The sequence below is a fragment of the Vanellus vanellus genome, assembly GCF_965231255.1.
Source record: "Vanellus vanellus genome assembly, chromosome: 5".
Classification (NCBI taxonomy): Eukaryota; Metazoa; Chordata; class Aves; order Charadriiformes; family Charadriidae; genus Vanellus; species Vanellus vanellus.
The window spans coordinates 38990504-39011760 of record NC_138910.1 but is presented as its reverse complement, the minus strand read 5'-3'; the positions used below and the strand labels follow the sequence as shown (position 1 = coordinate 39011760).

The following is a 21257-nucleotide window of genomic DNA, read 5'->3' as shown; positions in this document are numbered from 1 at the left end:
AGTGCAGTTTTCCCAAGTATTAGAAGAGAAATTAGTACTGCGTCGCTCAAACCAGAAGAGAATCTCTATGCAAAGTCCTCAAGGCATCAGCGTAAGGCCCTGCATCCCACTTTCCAAGTCAGTGAGAAAACAACATTAATTGTAATAGGGTATTAAGCTGTAAAGTCCCATCTTTTGGCCATTGCTCGTCATCATCCAATCTACAATTTGGCCACCATTGGTTACAAGAACTTTTCGTTTTCTCCCGAGTCATCGGATCTCCTCTGAACTTGTTCCAATTCTTTTAAATACAACCAAAGGGCTACGAGCAGGAATGGCAGATTGCCTTCATCCCCTATTCCACTTACTTACATTCGAGGCTTAGATTCTGGGTGATGCCATGCAGGGGGACCTGGAGAGGCAGGAGAGGTGGGCTGGAGAAATTGGTCACTTTGAGCGTGCTAAGGCACTGGCACAGGTTGCCCAGAGGAGAAGTGGAAGTTCAATCCCTGGAGGTGTTCAAAGCCAGGCTAGAGGGGGCTTTCAGCAACCTGGTCTAGCGGGAGGTGTTCCTGTGCATGGCTGGGGGGGTTGGAACTGGATGATCACCGAGGTCCCTTCCAACCTAAACCATTCAATGATTCTATGTTGCAGAGCCAATCCACACACAGAATCGAGGATGATCTAGGTGCCACCACGGAAACATGGTGGGATGACTTGCATGACTGGAGTGCTGCAGTGGATGCCTATAAACTCTTCCAACAGGGTAGGCAAGGAAGGAGAGGCGGTGGGAGGCAGTCTGTATGTTAGGGCATGTGGTGAATGTCTAGAACTTGATGCTGGTGACAACTGGGTTGAGCGTTTATGGGTAAGAATCAGGGGGACATTCTTCAAGAAGGAAGTCTGAAAAGCACAGGAGCAAGCTGACCCCACGTGCCAAAACTCGAGCCTTTTGGGAAAAAGATCGGCTTGGCTGAGCAGAGAGTTATGGTCGCAAGCCAGGAAAAAAGGGAGAGTTTATGGCCTCTGGAAGAGAGGCCAGGCCACTCGTGAGGACTACCAAGATGTGGTGAAGCTATGGTGGGAGAAAACTAGGTGGGCCAAAGCCCTTCAAGGCTAAGATTTTTGGGTTTAGCACTAGAACTACCCTGGGTCAGTCTGGGATCCCCTCTGGGCTCCCCTTTGGTCCACAAGTTCTCTTTTGGGCTGGCTTCTGTCTAAGTCCGCAACTGCAGAAGAACACGTTGGACCCGTCGTTTCCTTTTGCACCCTCTTCAAGGTCAGGTGCCTTCTGTGACGGCTCAGCCCCGTCCCAACCACAGCGTCTTGCTCAGCTCTGGACTCTGTTCGGTGACATCCCTGATGGGCACCCGGGTTACAGGGGGAAGCTGGAGCTGGTCCCCAGTAAAACCCCCAAAGCGCGGAGGGAGAGACAAGTCAGGTTTCTGGCTCGGGGCGCTTTGTGCTCCACGGTGGGCTTCCGAAGAAACCTCCGCGCAGGCAGACGCAGGAAATGCCTTTTCCTGCCTTTGTGGACTGAGGCTTCTGCAGCCCCGGGCGCCCCTGGCCCACTCCTCCTCCTCTTCCTCCTCTTCCTCCTCTTCCTCCTCCTCCTCCTCCTCCTCTTCCGGCTGTGCCTCTGCCTCTGCCGGAGCCGCTCAGCCCTCGCTCAGCCCCGGAGGGCTTTTCTCAGCACCCCTGCGGCTTTTCCTCGGGGAAGAGCACTCGCCCTGCAGTGCCTTCAGGCAGAACCCAGGTTTCCCCGCCGCCCGGGCGCACACGGCCGCCTTCGCCGCGGAGCCGCCGTCCGCAGGTGAGCCGGGCCGCGGGGCCGCCCCCCCTTCCCGGCTTCGCGCCCCCTCCGGCTCTGCCGGCCGCCGCCTGGCCCCGCGCGCGCCGGGCCAGGCCGGGCCGGGCCGCGCCGCGCCGCGCCGCGCCGTGCCGCGCCGCGCGGCCCTTGGTCGCGTGCGGGGCCGTTGGGCGGCGCGAGGTGCCTCAGAGGCGGCCGCTGCCCGGACGAGGCTGCCCGGCTCTTCCCCCCGGCGCTGCCCGCGCTCCGCTGGCCTGGTTTGTAGAGTCGGTGGGCAGTCGCGCAGGAGCCGAGACAATGACCCTTGGCTCCGCGGCATCGCCAAAGCCCGGAGCCAGTGCCGCGTTTCTGCCGGGCTTCCTGATGGACGGTTTGCCGGGCTCGGTGGCTCGGCCAGCGCCTGACTTAAGGGGCCGGACGGTCGGGCTCTTGGAGTTGTGGGCGCTACTTGCAGGTCAGACTTGGTTACTGTCAGGCCAATTTGTCAGCATGTAAACATTGGCTTTGTCTTCTTGCTCGAAGGGACTGCTGCAGGCTTGAATTCTCGTAGTTCTCTAACTTGCGCTCAATGAACGGTGAGCTCAAGTGTATGCAATGGAGTTTGGCTAAACTCTGCCGAGTAAAGGTATTGCTAATAATCGTGTTTAAGAGTGTAATAGATTGGGGGGGATCTTGGCTTTGGTGTTCGATCCGGTGGCATAATCTAACCATCTGATGGTGTTAGTGTGCTAGCCATTTTGAAGGAGACATTGAGGGTTCAAAGGAATGCTGGAGAACTGTAGAAATGCTTTTCTTTCACTTTCAAGCAGAATTGGACTCAGTGATCCTTGTGAGTGCCTTCCAACTTGAGCCATTCTATGCTCTGGTGGTCCCTTGGTCTCCCGCTTCTCGCTCTTGTTTGCCCCCCTCCCCTCCCTCCCCCAGGGACAGGCCTCTGAGAAGAATCTTGGTGAAATTGAAAAGGAGTGGTTAAGTATGCCACTGAAGCCGAAAACCTTGATGGGGGGAGAGCGCTTTGCAGAATACACCCTAAGAGTTCTTGGATGCGTTAAAGAGGTCAGAGAGGAGTCTTGACGGTCAGGATTTAGGACTGAAGATGTAGGACTCTTTGGAAGAGCTTAATTTTCCAAATGTTTTGCAAGTGAAAACCGTGAAGTCAAACTAACCCCCTCCCCCCCAACCCGGCCGGGGTAAACACCCGCAAAGTGTTCAGAGCTATGTCATGATCTTTCAGTCGGTTTAATTCTCGGTTGTACTGGAAGTCCCAAAGTTTCCAAAATGGGAGAGCAATTGGCTTAACCTCATCCTGTCGAAATGCAAGCTCGTCCCTGCGCTCAAGAGCTTACATTTTAATTGAATGTGAAATGACATGGGAAGGAAAGGAATCTGGACAGTGGGCATGTGACAGCATGTGCAATGTCCGTCGCCGGGTTCTTTAGCGTGTAGCCTTCAAATAGGCAGAGGTAACGGTGCTGAGAAGGTCTTCAAAAGAACAAGCGCGTGGGATAGTGAATAGAGCGGGTGACTAAGAGGTCGCCAAGTTTTAGATGGCACTTGTGTAAGGAGGCAGTGTCTGACACACGTGTGATATTCTTCCGTAGAACGACCGAGGCTGCAGAGTTGGAGAGGCCGGATGGTTTTGCAAGCCCCCAGCGAAAGAATCCAGAGTCTTTCCTGGCTGAATTTCCTGCTGAAGTTTCAAGAACAAGTAGCAGTGGAGTAAACTTGCAAGTCTTCTCAGGCTCTTCGTTTATTCCTTTTGATTGCAGGAGTGTCTCCCCGACCAGCAGTAGTCCCGACGCCTAAAGCGAAAAGCAGTGCACCGCCAGTTCGAAGCCTTTATGATGAATTATCTAGCCTCGGACTTGGATCGATGCCTCTAAGCTCAGGAAGACCAGTAAGTGGCTTAGGTACTGGCCTGTTGGAAGCAGAAGAGGGGAGGTAGTTTACTGCTTCCGTGAGTTCTTTTAACTCCGTTGTCAGCAAACTGGCTGGTGAGCCTTCAGGTCCTGCTGCTGCTTAGTCTGGTTGCTTGGTGTGCTTGTTCCTGTGTAGCCTAACTGCGAGCTGCCGTTGTGGAGCTGTCTGCTGTTGTTAGTGATTTTCGGTGCTGTAGAGAATGCAAAGTGCAAATCCTGCCTCTGCTATGCTTTGTCCATGACAAATGCAGACTTGTGAGAGCTTTTCACCTTCCTGTAAATCTATGGGGCTGCTGATTGCCCGAAGGGCCCAAATTTGTGTTCTCTTTTCTGTTAGTGGGCACTAGAGGCATTTACTGAGCTAGGAGGACTTTTGTACTGAGGGAAAGATCTCATGAAACTTTGGGCAGGGGGGCGGGGTCAATTTTGAGAGTAACAGTACAATTTGGTTTTGGACTTTTAATGATCCTGTAGGAAATGTACGTGGCAATGTCTGTTCTTACTCTTAAAAGCGAGGGGTAACTTAAGGCAAACAGTGAATGTTCTTGCCCGATGCTTAAGTTCCCCGGAAATGCTCTCTGCTGCTCTGAGAAGTGTACCTGTAAGAATGATTTGTTACCCTTTCTGTATTTTCCTGCAGGCCAGCTTTTTTCTAACACGGAGCCCATTGGTGGAAACGATGCCATCAACTCCTGGAACAGGTAGATGTCCTGTCAAAAGAGATAAGAGAAGGCGGGTCGCCTTCCATGTTCATAAGGCTTCCGATCTTCTGTAGGAACCCGTGGCTTCTTCCTAAGCTTAATTCCGCCATCTTGTTCCCGCTTGGATTTGGTGTTCAGCTGCTGGTGTTCAGGGCTGAAGGAGAAAGTTAGCTTACGAGCCATAAAACTCCCTACCGTGCTTGCAGACGTCTTTGTCTTTGAGTCTGCAGAGAAATCTCCCGCAAGCTCTTGCATAGACAAGGGAAATGCTCGATACCGACTTTATTCTTTGAGTTTAAGCTCCTAAGCTGATCTGTCTTGCAAACGTAATTTGTTAAACAACGCCATTTCAATTTAACAGCTTCAGGGACGTTCACTCCTGCGAGTGCCAGGCAGCCTAGGAAGACTACTCCATCTCCTGCTCAGCTCTGTTGTTTTTGTGCTCGGGGCGGATCCCTAAGTGCAGCGGATCAACTTGATGGCACATGGGTAACTGTATTTGGGTAAGTAGACTTCCAAAGCATGAGAAAAATCACGGGTGAAATCCTGGCAACGTGTGGCAAGGAGGCCTTGGACGTTGCTGTTGTCTGGCATTCCTAGGTTCTGCCGGAAGTACAGCTGCGGCTGAAGCCAGTCAATGCCCCTGTTCTAGTGAAGCACCTTAACTTAAGCTGCGTGTTATTTTTTTCCAGTTAGAAAGGCAGCATTCTGCCATTGGGGTGTGGTGAAGGAAGAAAGCCTAGAAGATAATATTCCTGCAGGCCCTGCTTCTAAAATGGCATTAACACACTGGTCTCTTCTGGATTTCTAAACCCCCTTCCTAGGCTCCTGTTTTAGCACCAGATTTCATAAAGTGCTCCCGGTAAATTCTGGATTCTTTTTTTTTCGGTTTTTCAGATTTACTCCGGCATCAGCTTCCTATATTCTTCGACAGTTTGGGCAGTATGGAACCATCTTAAAGCATGTGGTATGTCTTAGTTTGAGATTTATTTCTGAAAACGTTGTGGCTCATTCTTTAAAAGGCTGAGTGTCACAATTGTCACTTAATGTCATCTAGATGTCCAACACGGGAAACCGCGTGCATATTCAATACCAGTCTAAGCTTCAAGCCCGGAAAGCCTTAAGCAAAGATGGAAAAATGTTTGGTGACTTTATCCTGATATCTGTCAAGCCGTGTACAGATCAAGTAAGTTACCAGCTGCTTTTATGACATGGAAGGCGCTCTGCTTTTGGGCTTCCTCTTGATTTTCCCTGACCTCTTTTCTTTTTTCCCTTTTTGAATTGCAAAACCTAGCAAGTTAAGTTCTGTAGGTAGAGTCTCTTCTGCCTTACATGAGTTTTTCGTAAGCGTTTGTCCAAATTTGCTGCTGAGAAGGATCACGATTGCAAACCTCTGTGCTGCTTGGAAGTTAGAATGCACAGGATTCTGTTGTTGTACCAGATACGAAGGGAAACCATAACATAGGAGACACTTGAGCTACAAGAGTTTCCGAGACGGGAATTGGTAGCTGGAACGCTACAAGTAACGATCTAAGACACTCAATTGTCAGGTATCTGGTCTTTGTTGCTTTTGAAATGCCTGTTTTTTGTGGCTAGTGTCCGCTTTGAAATATCCCTAACCAAAGCCATAGTCGTTAGCCTGTATGTTTGGAGGCAAGAGAGACTGCTGGAGACCAATGCATTTGAGGGTTTGGCCTTAGTCTGTAAAGCTCTGCCTTGCAATTGGCAATTGGATAGGATGGATTTGGCATCAGTGCTTCGGCTTCTGATTGAAAAGGAGCAGGTAGTTCCATGGGTCAGTTCCCCTTGTGTTGAGCAGAGGCAGCTGCCACCCCCACGGGACGCTACCCCTATGCTGTATTTTGGATAGCCGTCTGCGGCCAGACGGGCTTCTCAATGTCTGTCGTCCCGATGGGCTTCTCAATGTCTGTCGTCCCGAGGCTGTTGAAGGCTGTGCTCTGCTGAGTCTAATGCAGCAAATCGGGTCTCCCCAGGCTGGTTGCCATTTCCCGTCTTGTGTTCTCTGGGTTCTTGTGGAACTTGTGGTTCCCATCGGGTCGCTTGCTGCCCCTTCCATTCTGCACGCATTCCCTTCCAAACACAGCTGACAAAAATGGAGCCTTCTGCCTCCTTTTCTAGCATTTGCCAAGGGGACTGAGTGAAACTCCTTGGCAAACTGAACCTGAGCCAAAAGCTGCCAGCGGGTAAAGGACTGGAGAGGCTCCTCTAGGGCTCGGCTAGAATATTCTTAGAAGTCTTTGGAAAGAGGATGTTGTGCTACGTGTGTTCATCTGGGCCTGAAAAAAAGTTACTTCTTGAAGACTGCTGCAAGTCTTACCATTTTTTATTTTCTCTGCACTGTTTCAAACTTGGCTGCCGCTTAGGACCTACAGTGAACAGATGACAAGCTTCCACTGCTGTGCAATGGCATAATGCAACCTATCAATGCTTGCAGTGAGAGAAATGCTTGGTGGTGCTCTGTACTGACAGGCAATTTACCCGTCAATTTACCTTGCTGGCTCAGAAATGTGAACGGATGTTATGAGACGATTCCGGATAATAATTCTAGATACTAAAGGTTGAAGTACTGCTTTGTGGTACTTGATTACATTCTACTATGCCTCTTTTTAAGAGTGTGATGGCCAACTTGGAAAGAAGCTCTAGATTTCCTACGATGAGACCTCTTGCCCCAGCATATCAAGCTTCCGTGAGACACTATCAGGTATTTTAAGGGAACAGAAGCGCGTGTTTCTTTGTGCTGTCTCCTCTGAGTTGGATGAGGCTGTACGCTCAATCACTTCCACGTGACTTTGGCCTCGATCTTCTCCTCCTGTCGTTTCTTTAAAGATGTGCCTCAAGTACAACCTCACTCTCTTCAGGCTCTGAAATAACGATAATACTGATAATGATGGTAGTCCTGATAATAATGATAAATGAATTGATGACTTGTCCTGTTTCCAGAGGTTAAGGACTTGTTTTGAAACTCTTTCAAACGTAGTCTGTGCAAATAGAGTAGCACTTGGGAAAAGAAAAAGACCTGGTTGGTATAATGAGAATTAACTGTGTGTTGACTGACTCTCTCTATTTTCTCTCTTCCTTTTTCCCCCTGCCTTCTAGGTGGTTTCTGACAGACACGGTCCTAGGAAAGGTGAATTTATTGTATCTAAAGCAATGGGATCTGTGTTTGGTTGGTAATATACAAGAGGAAGTAACACACTAAGTTGGTCAGGGTTTCAAAGATGCTACTGGCATCTGTGGTCAGGTGTAGAAGGACTGGTGGCAGGATTTTAACTTGCGTGTCACCTGTTACAGCGTCAGTTAATTCAGCAGACACGTAGCTTGCACTTTAAATGATGGCAATGTCGACACGTTTTTAAACACCGAGCAAGTGTAATAGAAGTGCTTTTTTCCCCATTTGTGCTCTGGTTGCCTGATTGTAGAAAACCTATCAGTGCTGGCTTTTTTTCCCTCTGTACGTTGCTTCCCCGTAAGTTGGACGTGTTTAAAATGGCAGCTTTATTTACCGATGCCTTTCATCTTACTGTTTGTTTCTTTTTTCTTTTCTTTTCTTTTTTTTTTTTTTTTTTTTTGTTGTCTGGAAAGGTGGCAGGCTCCTTGGAGAAAGAACACTGTGCATATTTGGCTTCTGGGGACCGGGACTGTTCTTAGTATATGTGATGTTAATTATTTTGTTTGGATTCGTTGCTCTTTCATAATTATCTCTGGCATGGCATTCTAAATGTCATAGCGACTTTTTAACTCTGTTTTCTATAGAAAGCTGAATAAATGTAAGTTGTTCTTAGGTTGTTTTTTAAACAAGCATGAGTTCTGCACATCGTTTTTCCGAACCGTGAAGTATGATGCTGCCTAACGATTCTCAAAGCGTGATCAGCCGAGCAGATGCTGCTGATTTTTACCGCAGTGGTAGCAACCAGCGTTAAAACTAGCTCATGTTTAAATGTCGTCTCCGTGGGTCTTTTACAGCAGCACGCACGTAACAGGTAGGAAACTGTAGCATTCTAAGCTATGAAATGTTGAGTTGAAAGAGCTGAATAGAAAAACGCAACGTGTCCGTGGAATACCCTGTTGGTCAGCTGGGGTCAGCTGTCCCGGCTGTGTCTCCTGCCAGCTTCTCGGGCACCCCCAGCCTACTGGCTGGTGGGGTGCTGTGAGAAGCAGAAAAGGCCTGGACCCGGTGTAAGCGCTACTCAGCAGTAACTCAAATGTCCCTGTGTGTTTCGATTTGGTGTCTGTGTTGGTGTGGGTCAACATCAGCATTTCCGTTTGGGTCAGGAGTGTGATTGCCAGGTGAATACCCAGGCATACCTATTTCCGTGCTTTGCTTCACGCTGCAGCGTGGTCTGAAAGTTCTTCAGCTGCACTTCTCTGATGCCACGACACCAAAAGGTTAGTCCAGGAGCATGCCTAATGTCCCTCGGATGCTAATGTGGTCCCTACAGGGGGGTTCTCCACCCGGTGTGCGAGAGCCAATCAACACACTGAGTCGAGATAGTTGTTTTCATTTCAATTCTGCAGGATCAGGTGCCGGGCATTTAACAAGAGCCAGCTCACCTCACGTTGCCAACCACCCCGCTGAGTCTCCAGGATGAAGCTCCTGTACCGGAGAATCCAGGGGCGGAGGAGCTCGCTGAGTAAGAATCCCGTGTAAGGATGACAAAACACGCAAAAGAGACAACAAATAATTGTGGAACATTCCCTCCCCTTTAAGAGGCATTTGATCGCTTGGCGTACCCAGACTTTTACCGGGATACAGTTTTCCAGGCAATACTTCAAAAGGATTCGCTCCTTGCCTCGCTCTTGGAGCAATTCGGAACCCCTGTGAATGAAATGAGGCCTGTTATCAGAGGAGGACCCCTCAGGAGTTCCCAATCTAGGAATTACTTCTTTTAACAGAGCTTTGACAACTTCTCTCGCCCAATTGGTGCGGCAAGGGAAAGCTTCCGGCCAGCTCGAAAAGGTGTCTCCCAAAACAAGCCGAGATTTGAACTTTTCTCTGAGTTGCCAAAATGTGGAATCTCTTTGCCAGTGTTGCCCGGGAGCTATCCCTGTTGGGGGATAGTAGTTGCTTAGTGTAAATAAGTAAGTTTTAATGAGAATAAATTACTTTGGGTGTGATTTGCGCTGTTTGCCTAGGTTTACTTGGCACGAGGAGCTAGATTTGTTGAAGCCTTCAGGCGGGCATAGAGTTCTTTTTCTTAGTGATTTTCCTCGCAGCTGGTAGAGGGCTGTGTTTAGTCTTTTCCTATGGGGAAGATGTTGATATCGCACTGATGTTTCTGTAGTGTTTTTCCCAAGCCTGGGACTCTTCAGTTCTCCATGTTCTTCCAGGAGCGCAGGTGCACAAGGAGTGTAAGCCAGAAGATAAGGAGGCTCCAACCCTGGGCTGAAACTGCAGATCAACAAGAGAAGAGCCAGCCTGCCCGGACACAGAAGGCGGCGGCAGCAGCCAGATGTTAGAAGACACCAGGCCAAGAATCACCTTGGGACTAAAGGACGCGTGGAGAGCGTGTGGAGAGCGCGTGAGGGGCGGGGGTATAGATCACGAGTGTGTAATTGCCCAGGGATTTCTTTGTTGGCGGTCCCTGTCTTTTGGAGGCACCCAGCCCGGGCTGTCAGTGCTGCTGTACCTCTCAATTAAATTCATTATTTTATAAAATCCGAGGCCTGAGACTCTGATGCGGGAAACTTAGGGCCAAGCCTGAAGAAGAAGGAAGCGCACTGGAGAGTAGGGGTGTGGGGTGTGGGGGGCGTGGGAGGGGGGGTGTGGGGGGGTGTGGGGGTGTGGTGTAAATTAGTATTTAATGAAATACTAATCATGAAATAAAAAGAAATAATGAAAAATATAGACAAAACCGTATCAAGCTCCCGAGATGACAGTCGCGACGCTGGCTGACACTGGGGCAGTCCCAGGCTGGACTCAGTGACGGACGGGAACTGAATTCCGGATCTGCATTCAGGATCAGGATCACAGGCAGACGAAGAGAGTCCTCCTCAGACGTCGGCCACTGGAGGAAGAGAGCTGACCCTTTGATCCCTCAGTTTTTATACTGAGCATGAGGCAGATGGGATGGAATACCCTGTTGGTCAGGTTTGGGTCACCTGTCCTGTCCGCTCCTCCCTGCAGGTGGGACCCCACTATGCTTTTCCGCTTCCGACCCTCCAGCGGGGCAAATAACAAAGTTGGTTGGCCTTGGGTGTTATAGCAATAAGCATAAGCAAGAGCCTCTCTGCATACCATGCCTGGGCATCAGCTATAAACAATTGGTCTTATCACTCTGAGAGAGTGAGCACTCTCTGCACAAGATGCAGTTAATTTCAGTAGTTGGAGAGGCCCAGCTAAGAAGCGACGTTACCGAACAAAATTGGTTCTGTTTTACCTCAAACCCGGACACTCCCCAGTTGGGGTTGTGAGTCAACATCACGGTTTCTGAGAGCTGATACCTTCCTTCAGGGTTTCCTCGATGGGATCCAAGAGATTGTTTCCAATGGCACAGGTCAGAGGTAGTCAAGGGGACATGGACAAAAACTGGCATACCCCTACCGCTTGTCTCAGGGGCGCCTGCATTGCCGGTTGGGAGTGTCCCCGACTCCTCCTGGACACGGGGCTGAAGTTTTCATTTCCCTTCCGCCCTTTTTCTTGAACTCCCCCCCAGGACTCCCCCGGTTGTCTCCTGTCTCTACCTCAGGGTAGAGGGGGACCTGGACAGGCTGGAGAGGTGGGCCCGTGCCAACCTCCTGAAGTTGAACAAGGCCAAGTGCAAGGTCCTACATCAGGGTCGGGGCAATCCCAAGCACAGATCCAGGCTGGGGGGAGAATGGATCGAGAGCAGCCCTGAGGAGAAGGAGCTGGGGGTGCTGATTGAGGAGAAGCTCAGCATGAGCCGGCAAAGCGTGATCACAGCCCAGAAGGCCAACCGTGTCCTGGGCTGCATCAGAAGATGCGTGGCCAGCAGGTCAAGGGAGGCGATTCTGCCCCTCTACTCTGCTCTGGTGAGACCCCACCTGGAGTACTGCGTCCAGCTCTGGAGCCCCCAACACAGGGAAGACATGGACCTGTTGGAGCGGGCCCAGAGGAGGGCCTCCGAGGTGATCAGAGGGCTGGAGCACCTCTCCTGTGAGGACAGGCTGAGAGAGCTGGGGTTGTTCAGCGTGGAGAAGAGAAGGCTCAAGTGGTTGGTGCGCACTGGAGTCCTGTCCCATCCAATTCTCTGCCACTCATGAGGACTACCAAGATGTGGTGAGGCTATGTTGCGTGAAAATTAGAACAAGCCCTTCAAGTCTCAGATTTCTGGGTTTATTTCCATTCTGTAGAATGGGGGTCCAGCCATTTAACAACAGCCAGCACACCTCATGTTTCCAAACACCCGATATTTACTACAGTCAAACACAGCCAATTGGTCAGTAATGATTCCCTGGGCACTCCTGATGAGACATCTGCATCCAAGCTCATGTTTAATCCAGTCAGGGAGGTTACCCGATGAGCATGCTCATGAGTCACAAAGGGGGGGTGTCTTTTAGCACCAGAACTACCCAGGGGCAGTCTGGGATCCCCTCTGGGCTCCCCTTTGGTCCACAAGTTCTCTTTTGGGCTGGCTTCTGTCTAAGTCCGCAACTGCAGAAGAACACGTTGGACCCGTCGTTTCCTTTTGCACCCTCTTCAAGCTCAGCCCCGTCCCAACCACAGCGTCTTGCTCAGCTCTGGACTCTGTTCGGTGACATCCCTGATGGGCACCCGGGTTACAGGGGGAAGCTGGAGCTGGTCCCCAGTAAAACCCCCAAAGCGCGGAGGGAGAGACAAGTCAGGTTTCTGGCTCGGGGCGCTTTGTGCTCCACGGTGGGCTTCCGAAGAAACCTCCGCGCAGGCAGACGCAGGAAATGCCTTTTCCTGCCTTTGTGGACTGAGGCTTCTGCAGCCCCGGGCGCCCCTAGCCCACCTGCCTCCGCCTCCGCCTTTGCCTCTGCCGGAGCCGCTCAGCCCTCGCTCAGCCCCGGAGGGCTTTTCTCAGCACCCCTGCGGCTTTTCCTCGGGGAAGAGCACTCGCCCTGCAGTGCCTTCAGGCAGAACCCAGGTTTCCCCGCCGCCCGGGCGCACACGGCCGCCTTCGCCGCGGAGCCGCCGTCCGCAGGTGAGCCGGGCCGCGGGGCCGCCCCCCCTTCCCGGCCTCGCGCCCCCTCCGGCTCTGCCGGCCGCCGCCTGGCCCCGCGCGCGCCGGGCAGGGCCGGGCCGGGGCGGGGCGGGCCGGGCCGGGTCGTGCCGCGCGGCCCTTGTGCGCGTGCGGGGCCGTTGGGCGGCGCGAGGTGCCTCAGAGGCGGCTGCTGCCCGGACGAGGCTGCCCGGCCCGTCCCCCCGGCGCTGCCCGCCCTCCGCTGGCCTGCTGAGTAGGCCCGGACCGGGGCTGTCCGTCGCTTCTGGCGGTGCTGCACGTTGGGGGAGTCCGGAGGCCGCGGGGCTGAAGTTGGGTGATGGGAGACGGCGCCAGGATGAGCCCCTTCTCCTGGGGTAAAGCGAAAAGGCTTGTGGGTTTAAACCAAGGGGCCGGTGCTCCGGGGTATAAGATCCGCCCCTGAAGCACCCCGAAAGCAGGTACAGCTCAGGGGGGTGGCGAGTGCGGCTGCGGTGGCAGGGCCTCGGTGAAGTCGCGACGTGGCTGGCGTGAGCCCGCGGTGCTGTGTTGGAGTACATTCCCCTGTCTAGGGTGCGGAACCGGCCAGCAGGGCAGGAGAATCCAGCCTTGGCATGATGGCCTTTACCAAAGAAAGACCTTTGAAACAACCCCATAATTACCCTCTAACCCGGAAATCCAGCTGTAGCCGAAGCAGTGTGTTTTAACAATGAAGTCTCAGCGTGGCAGTTCTTGTCATTGCAAAAAAATGCCAGATTATGATAAACTTTTATTACTTGTAAAATACGTTATTAGAACAAACTTAGTCACTTAGTGTACATTGTTTTACGTTTTTTTAATGGAACATCCATTTATGCTGTAGAAAAGTCTCGATCACTTGGCTGCTTCCATGGTTTTTTGTGTGTTTTTTTTTCATTAATACAGGAGCTGAGCCAAAGAGTCCTGGCTCCCGAACATCTCCAGTACCTGAGGAGAGTTTTGAGTTTCTTCCTGAATTCTTGATGGGCAATTTACCTATACCAGAGGCTCCGGAACCCTATGCTTTAAACAGCCGTGCAGTTGGTGTAATGGAAATGAGCTCTCCGCTACTTGCAGGTCAGAATTCGTCTGATTCTTGTCTGGTCCCCCTAAATAAAAGCCTTCTAAGGAAATAGATATGAAATTGAAAATAATTGTGTGAATTTCACCTAACTGTTTTTAAAAGGGTTTATTACAGCTTCAGGGTATGAACTCTAGAAAAGTGGGAACCAGTAAGGTACTAAGGTGGGCCTCCCAAAATGAGTGGTTAAGTATGCCACTGAAGCCGAAAACCTTGATGGGGGTAGAGCGCTTTGCAGAATACACCCTAAGAGTTCTTGGATGCGTTAAAGAGGTCAGAGAGGAGTCTTGACGGTCAGGATTTAGGACTGAAGATTTAGGACTCTTTGGAAGAGCTTAATTTTCCAAATGTTTTGCAAGTGAAAACCGTGAAGTCAAACTAACCCCCTCCCCCCCAACCCGGCCGGGGTAAACACCCGCAAAGTGTTCAGAGCTATGTCATGATCTTTCAGTCGGTTTAATTCTCGGTTGTACTGGAAGTCCCAAAGTTTCCAAAATGGGAGAGCAATTGGCTTAACCTCATCCTGTCGAAATGCAAGCTCGTCCCTGCGCTCAAGAGCTTACATTTTAATTGAATGTGAAATGACATGGGAAGGAAAGGAATCTGGACAGTGGGCATGTGACAGCATGTGCAATGTCCGTGTGTGTTTTTGTAGGGTTCTTTAGCGTGTAGGACATCTCGAGTCTTTTGCATCTTTACTACAGGGAAGTTAGTCTCTGAAACAATTAAAAATGCAACCAACAGGCCTTAAAATAGCTTAAAAAGAACAAGCACATGTGATAGACTGCCTAATAATCCAGTATATTCACTAAAAGTTTTAGATGGCACTTGTGTAAGGAGGCAGTGTCTGACACACGTGTGATATTCTTCCGTAGAACGACCGAGGCTGCAGAGTTGGGGAGGCCAGATGGTTTTGCAAGCCCCCAGCGAAAGAATCCAGAGTCTTTCCTGGCTGAATTTCCTGCTGAAATTTCAAGAACAAGTAGCAGTGGAGTAAACTTCCAAGTCTCAGGCTCTTCATTTGTTCCTTTTGATTGCAGGAGGATCTCCCCCACCACTAGTAGTCCCAACACATAAAGAGAAAAGCGGTGCACCACCAGTTCGAAGTCTTTATGATGAATTATCTAGTCCTGGATCGACGCCTCTAAGCTCAAGAAGACCAGTAAGTGGCTTAGGTACTGACCTGTTCGAAGCAGAAGAGGGGAGGTAGTTTACTGCTTCCGTGAATTCTTTTAACTCCTTTGTCTCAACTGCTGTAGCAAACTGGCTGGTGACCCTTCAGGTCCTGCTGCTGCTTAGTCTGGTTGCTTGGTATGCCTGTTCCTGTGTAGCCTAACTGCGAGCTGCCGTTGTGGAGCTGTCTGCTGTTGTTAGTGATTTTCGGTGCTGTAGAGAATGCAAAGTGCAAATCCTGCCTCTGCTATGCTTTGTCCATGACAAATGCAGACTTGTGAGAGCTTTTTACCTTCTTGTAAATCTATGGGGCTGCTGATTGCCCGAAGGGCCCAAATTTGTGTTCTCTTTTCTGTTAGTGGGCACTAGAGGCATTTACTGAGCTAGGAGGACTTTTGTACTGAGGGAAAGATCATCAAACTTTGGGGAGGGAGATGGGGTCAATTTTGAAAGAGTAACAAAAAATTTATACAAGGTCATTCTAATAATAAGCTCCAATACTTACCTCAAGCGAGCAGCCAAACATTAGTAGGTTCTTTTTTGGTGAACATGATTCTTTAGATGCAAGGAGAAGGCCTCACTGAATGTGCAGTCCTTTTTTGTGTGTTACCTTCTGAAAAGTTTATTTTTAAAGTTCAAGTTTTCTGCGAAGGACAGAACCCAACTGACCTAAAAGACTGGATATTTAAAAAAAACCCAAAAATAAAGAAGGACCAGCTTTCAGAATACATGTTGCTAGGCAGAGTGGTGCTCAAATTTTGTTTGATCTTGCATCTGAGACGTGCCCCGATTCAGACTAAAAATGTACTAAAATTGTTTTGGATATTGAGATCCTTCTATGTTAAAAAGCAAATAACTCCTGGCTGCTAAAGCTGGAAGTATACTTTCCTTTAGCACAGTTGCAGTAAGGAGTTGAGCGGATAAGGAAGTCAGTGGTGAGGAATACCAGTGGGGATGATGCTCTCGTGATTTGTAAGCCTTTTAGACAGTGAAAATCAGATGCTGGTGACTAATGATCCTGGCATGCTTTCCATCAGGATGCAGGTGAATGTGTGAATTGCTCTACTACAGCACTGGCGAGATGCCTGGGTTTTTTTGAAAAATTAAATCTTACAGATTTCTGAGTATCAATACCAAGAGCTGCTTGGTTTCACAAAGCATATGCGATTGGTGTTAGGTAAGGGATTCTTCAGTTCCTATTGCCTAAAGCTCACCCTAAGCCTAACTAAGCTTTCTTCTTGTGTACTGGTAGCTCTTTCTTGTTAGATGCTAAAATATTGCAGACAGTGCCTGAATCCTATTGCTTGTGGCGCTTCCCTTCAGGAGTTTGCTCTACACTCCCATGCTATCTCTGATCGTTGCACTGAAGCCTCTGATCAGGAAAGTTAACTGCCTTCTCTTCTAAGGCTTAGTCATCAGCTGGAAATGCCAGAATGGCATTCCAGAGGCCGACTGGCTGTCCAGACAATCTGCTAGGCAGCGTGCTAGAACGTAATACCATTGTCAAATCACTTTTCGTTGCTAACTTTTAATAATCTTGTATGAAATGTACTTGGAAATGCCTGGAAATGCTCTCGGCTGATCTGAGAAGTGCACCTGTAAGAATGATTTGTTACTCTTTCTGTATTTTACTGCAGGCCAGCTTCTCTCTAACACAAAGCCCATTGGTTGGAACTCTGCCAGCAACTCCTGGAACAGGTAGATATCATGTCAAAATAGATAATCGACTGTCTTACAGCTTTCCTTAAGAGAGAAAAACCATTACTGTTCAAGCTGCATCAATTCCTTGCTAGTTCACGAAGGACTTGTATCTTTCTTTACGGGCTTTTCAAAAGGGATGTGGATGTGAACAGGAAATGGTTTTCCACTTTGAGATAAACTAAATTGCAATCAGCTTTGTTTATTCCTTATTCAAGATGTGTTGTTGAAGTGAGCACAGAGGTAATTGTGCTTGAGTGAAGCTGCTGAGATCTATGGGTTGCCTTGAATCTTCATAAGGATTTCAATCTTCTGTATGAACCCATGGCTTCTTCCTAAGCTTAATTCTGCCGTTTTGTTCCCGCTTGGATTCTGTATTCAACTACTGGTGTTCAGGGCTGAAGGAGAAAGTTAGCTTACGAGCCATAAAACTCCCTACCGTGCTTGCAGACGTCTTTGTCTGAGTCTGCAGAGAAATCTCCCGCAAGCTCTTGCATAGACAAGGGAAATGCTCGATACCGACTTTATTCTTTGAGTTTAAGCTCCTAAGCTGATCTGTCTTGCAAACGTAATTTGTTAAACAACGCCATTTCAATTTAACAGCTTCAGGGACGTTCACTTCTGCGAGTGCCGGACAGCATAGGAAGACTACTCTATCTCCTGCTCAGCTAGATCCTTTTTATACTCAGGGTGATTCCCTAACTTCAGAGGATCAACTTGATGACACATGGGTAACTGTATTTGGGTAAGTAGACTTCCAAAGCATGAGAAAAATCACGGGTGAAATCCTGGCAATGTGTGGCAAGGAGGCCTTGGACGTTGCTGTTGTCCGGCATTCCTAGGTTCTGCCAGAAGTACAGCTGCGGCTGAAGCCAGTCAATGCCCCTGTTCTAGTGAAGCACCTTAACTTAAGCTGCGTGTTATTTTTTTCCAGTTAGAAAGGCAGCATTCTGCCATTGGGGTGTGGTGAAGGAAGGAAACCTGGAAGCCTAAGCTGTGGTGAAGGAAAGAAGCCTAATATTCCTGCAGGCCCTGCTTCTAAAATGGCATTAACACACTGGTCTCTTCTGGATTTCTAAAACCCCTTCCTAGGCTTCTATTTTAGCACCAGATTTCATAAACTACTCATTTTAATTTTTTTGTATATTTTTTCCACGTTACAGATTTCCTCAAGCATCAGCTTCATATATTCTTCTACAATTTGCACAGTATGGAAACATATTAAAGCATGTGGTATGTCTTAGTTTGAGATTTATTTCTGAAAATGTTCTAGCTCATTCTTTAGAAGGCTGAGTGTCACACTAGTCTCATAATCTCATCTAGATGTCCAACACAGGAAACTGGATGCATATTCAATACCAGTCTAAGCTTCAAGCCCGGAAAGCCTTAAGCAAAGATGGAAGAATTTTTGGTGAATGTATCATGATTGGTGTCAAGCCGTGTATAGATAAAGTAAGTTACCAGCTGCTTTTCTTTAATTATGAGGCACTCTGCTTTTGGGCTTCCTCTTGATTTTCCCTGACCTCTTTTCTTTTTTCCCTTTTTGAATTGCAAAACCTAGCAAGTTAAGTTCTGTAGGTAGAGTCTTTTCTGTCTGAAAAACATGAGTTTTTCTTAAGTATTTGTCCAAATTTGCTGCTGAGAAGGATCACGATTGCAAACGTCCGTGCTGCTTGGAATTTAGAATGCACAGGATTCTGTTGTTGTACCAGATACGAAGGGAAACCATAACAGGAGACACTTGAGCTACAAGAGTTTCCTAGATGCGAATTGGTGGCATTCATGGGCTGCAATAGATATGTGGTGGCAGATGGCGACTGTTACTGCTCCTAATGGTCCCTCTTTTTTATGTGACTCTTCATCGTGTTCTGCCTTTTCAGTTTATCGTAGTGCATTAGGCTGAAAATTTGATAACAAGGCACTCTACCCCCATAAAATCATGTTCCTTTCTTTTAAATAGTGGTTTGAGTAGGGCTGGCTGTATTTCAGGCTAATTTGATCACGAGCTATTAGTTTCTAGGCATGGACAACGCTCTAACCATTAGTTCCTGCAACATTTTCAATTGGTTTCTATACCCCTGTGCTCTTGTGCTAGAGCTTCTAATCTGTTCTTACCTTATTTCCTACTTTGGTGTCCACTCTGTATCAACTACTGAACTGCTGAAAAGGTGAAACACTAGAAGTACTGGTCTAAGACATTTATCTTGATCTTAATTGCTTTTGAATTTTCTATTTTGTGGTATCCTGGGTTGAGGTAAAACAGGTAAAACAAATTTTCTGTTCAGTAATTTTAGAATATTCTTAGAAGTCTTTGGAAAGAGGATGTTGTGCTACGTGTGTTCATCTGGGCCTGAAAAAAAGTTACTTCTTGAAGACTGCTGCAAGTCTTACCATTTTTTATTTTCTCTGCACTGTTTCAAACTTGGCTGCCGCTTAGGACCTACAGTGAACAGATGACAAGCTTCCACTGCTGTGCAATGGCATAATGCAACCTATCAATGCTTGCAGTGAGAGAAGTGCTTGGTGGTGCTCTGTATTGACAGGCAATTTTGCTGGTCTTTGCTGGCTCAGAAATGTGAACGTATGTTATCAGACAATTCTGGATAATAAATATTTAAGTTTACTAAAGTATGTGTTTATGTTATATTATGCATCTTTTTAAGAGTGTGATGGAAAACTTTGAAAGAAGCTCTACATCCTCAATCTCTTCAGTTTTTACTCCACCTACAAAATCTGTTGGAACACCGGTGCAACCTGCAAATTATACTACAAGGATTTCTACAATGAGACCTCTTGCAACAGCATATAAAGCTTCCACTAGTGACTATCAGGTATTTTAAGGGAACAGAAGTGCATGTTTCTTTGTGCTGTCTCCTCTGAGTTGGATGAGGCTGTACACGCAATCACTTCCACGTGACTTTGGCCTCGATCTTCTCCTCCTGTCGTTTCTTTAAAGATGTGGTCCAAGTCCAAACTCACTCTGTTCAGGGTCTGAAATAATAACACTACTACTGAAAAATAATAAATTAATGACTTGTGATTCCAGAGGTTAAGGACTTGTTTTGAAACTCTTTCAAACGTAGTCTGTGCAAATAGAGTAGCACTTGGGAAAAGACTTGGTTGGTATAATGAGAAAACTGTGTGTTGACTGACTCTCTCTATTTTCTCTCTTCCTTTTTCCCTCTGTCTTCTAGGTGGTTTCTGACAGACAAACTCCTAGGAAAGGTGAAAGTATTGTATCTAAAGCAATGGAATATGTTTTTGGTTGGTAATGTACAAGAGGAAGTAACACACTAAGTTGGTCAGGGTTTCAAAGATGCTACTGGCATCTGTGGTTAGTTGTGTAACTACTGGTGGCAGGATTTTAATGTCCATCTCAACTGTTACGCCTTCAGTTAATTCAGCAGACATGTAGCTTGCACTTTAAGTGATGGCAATGTAGACGTGGTTTTAAAATGTGAGCAAGTGTAAATAAAGTGCTTTTTTCCCCACTGTGTGCTCTGATTTTGTGACTTTACAAAAAATACCAGCACTGGCTATTTTTTTTTTTCCACTCTGATTATTTTCTGGAAATTGCTTCCCAGTAAGTTTGATATATTTAAAGTGGCAGCTTTATTTAATGATGCATTTAATATTACTGTTTGGTTGGTTTTCTATCTGGAAAGGTGGCAGGCTCCTTGGAGAAAGAACACTATGCATATTTGGCTGCTGAGGACTGGAACTATTTTTAGTATATGTGATGTTAATTATTTTGTTCGAATTCATTGCTCTTTCATAATTACTTCTGGAATTGCGTTGTAAATGTCATAGCAACTTATTAACTCTTTGTTTTACATTTATTTAGCTTTATATATATATATAAGTTGTTCTTAGGTTGTTTTTAAAACAAGTCTGAGTTCTGCACATTGTTTTTCAGAACTGTGAAGTATGTGTTATGGTTTGAGAGACACAACACTTTATTGTTGTTTAGACAGTCATTCTATCACCTGATGACCACTCCTGACCTGGGAAAGAGATTTAGGAAAAACAAGGAAACCTGGGAGTTGAAGTATAAAGAGATTTAATAGAGTTAAGATTAATTAATATTAATAGCACTATAGAACCAATATTGATCCTGACACCAATACAGAATATGCAAAGATTATACTCAGTCAATTTTATCAGGAGGAAGCTGTGCACTCCCAGCAGTTGTGGAAAAGTGCAGTTTTCCCAAGTATTAGAAGAGAAATTAGTACTGCGTCGCTCAAACCAGAAGAGAATCTCTATGCAAAGTCCTCAAGGCATCAGCGTAAGGCCCTGCATCCCACTTTCCAAGTCAGTGAGAAAACAACATTAATTGTAATAGGGTATTAAGCTGTAAAGTCCCATCTTTTGGCCATTGCTCGTCATCATCCAATCTACAATTTGGCCACCATTGGTTACAAGAACTTTTCGTTTTCTCCCGAGTCATCGGATCTCCTCTGAACTTGTTCCAATTCTTTTAAATACAACCAAAGGGCTACGAGCAGGAATGGCAGATTGCCTTCATCCCCTATTCCACTTACTTACATTCGAGGCTTAGATTCTGGGTGATGCCATGCAGGGGGACCTGGAGAGGCAGGAGAGGTGGGCTGGAGAAATTGGTCACTTTGAGCGTGCTAAGGCACTGGCACAGGTTGCCCAGAGGAGAAGTGGAAGTTCAATCCCTGGAGGTGTTCAAAGCCAGGCTAGAGGGGGCTTTCAGCAACCTGGTCT

The 21257-nt window shown here is 47.7% G+C and overlaps 1 protein-coding gene across 1 annotated transcript; it reads left to right on the top strand.

Moving 5' to 3' along the window:
- Nucleotides 1-379: 379 nt before the first annotated feature.
- LOC309672469 (nucleoporin NUP35-like) lies at nt 380-20011 on the top strand (the record flags this gene model as incomplete). Its single annotated transcript, XM_082483998.1, has 9 exons — nt 380-408; nt 13416-13648; nt 14693-14814; nt 16463-16523; nt 17127-17268; nt 17687-17756; nt 17847-17975; nt 19187-19354; nt 19718-20011. The coding sequence occupies 9 exons, from the start codon at nt 380-382 to the stop codon at nt 19793-19795; spliced, it is 1032 nt and encodes a 343-aa protein (XP_082340124.1). The 3' UTR covers nt 19796-20011.
- Nucleotides 20012-21257: the final 1246 nt, after the last annotated feature.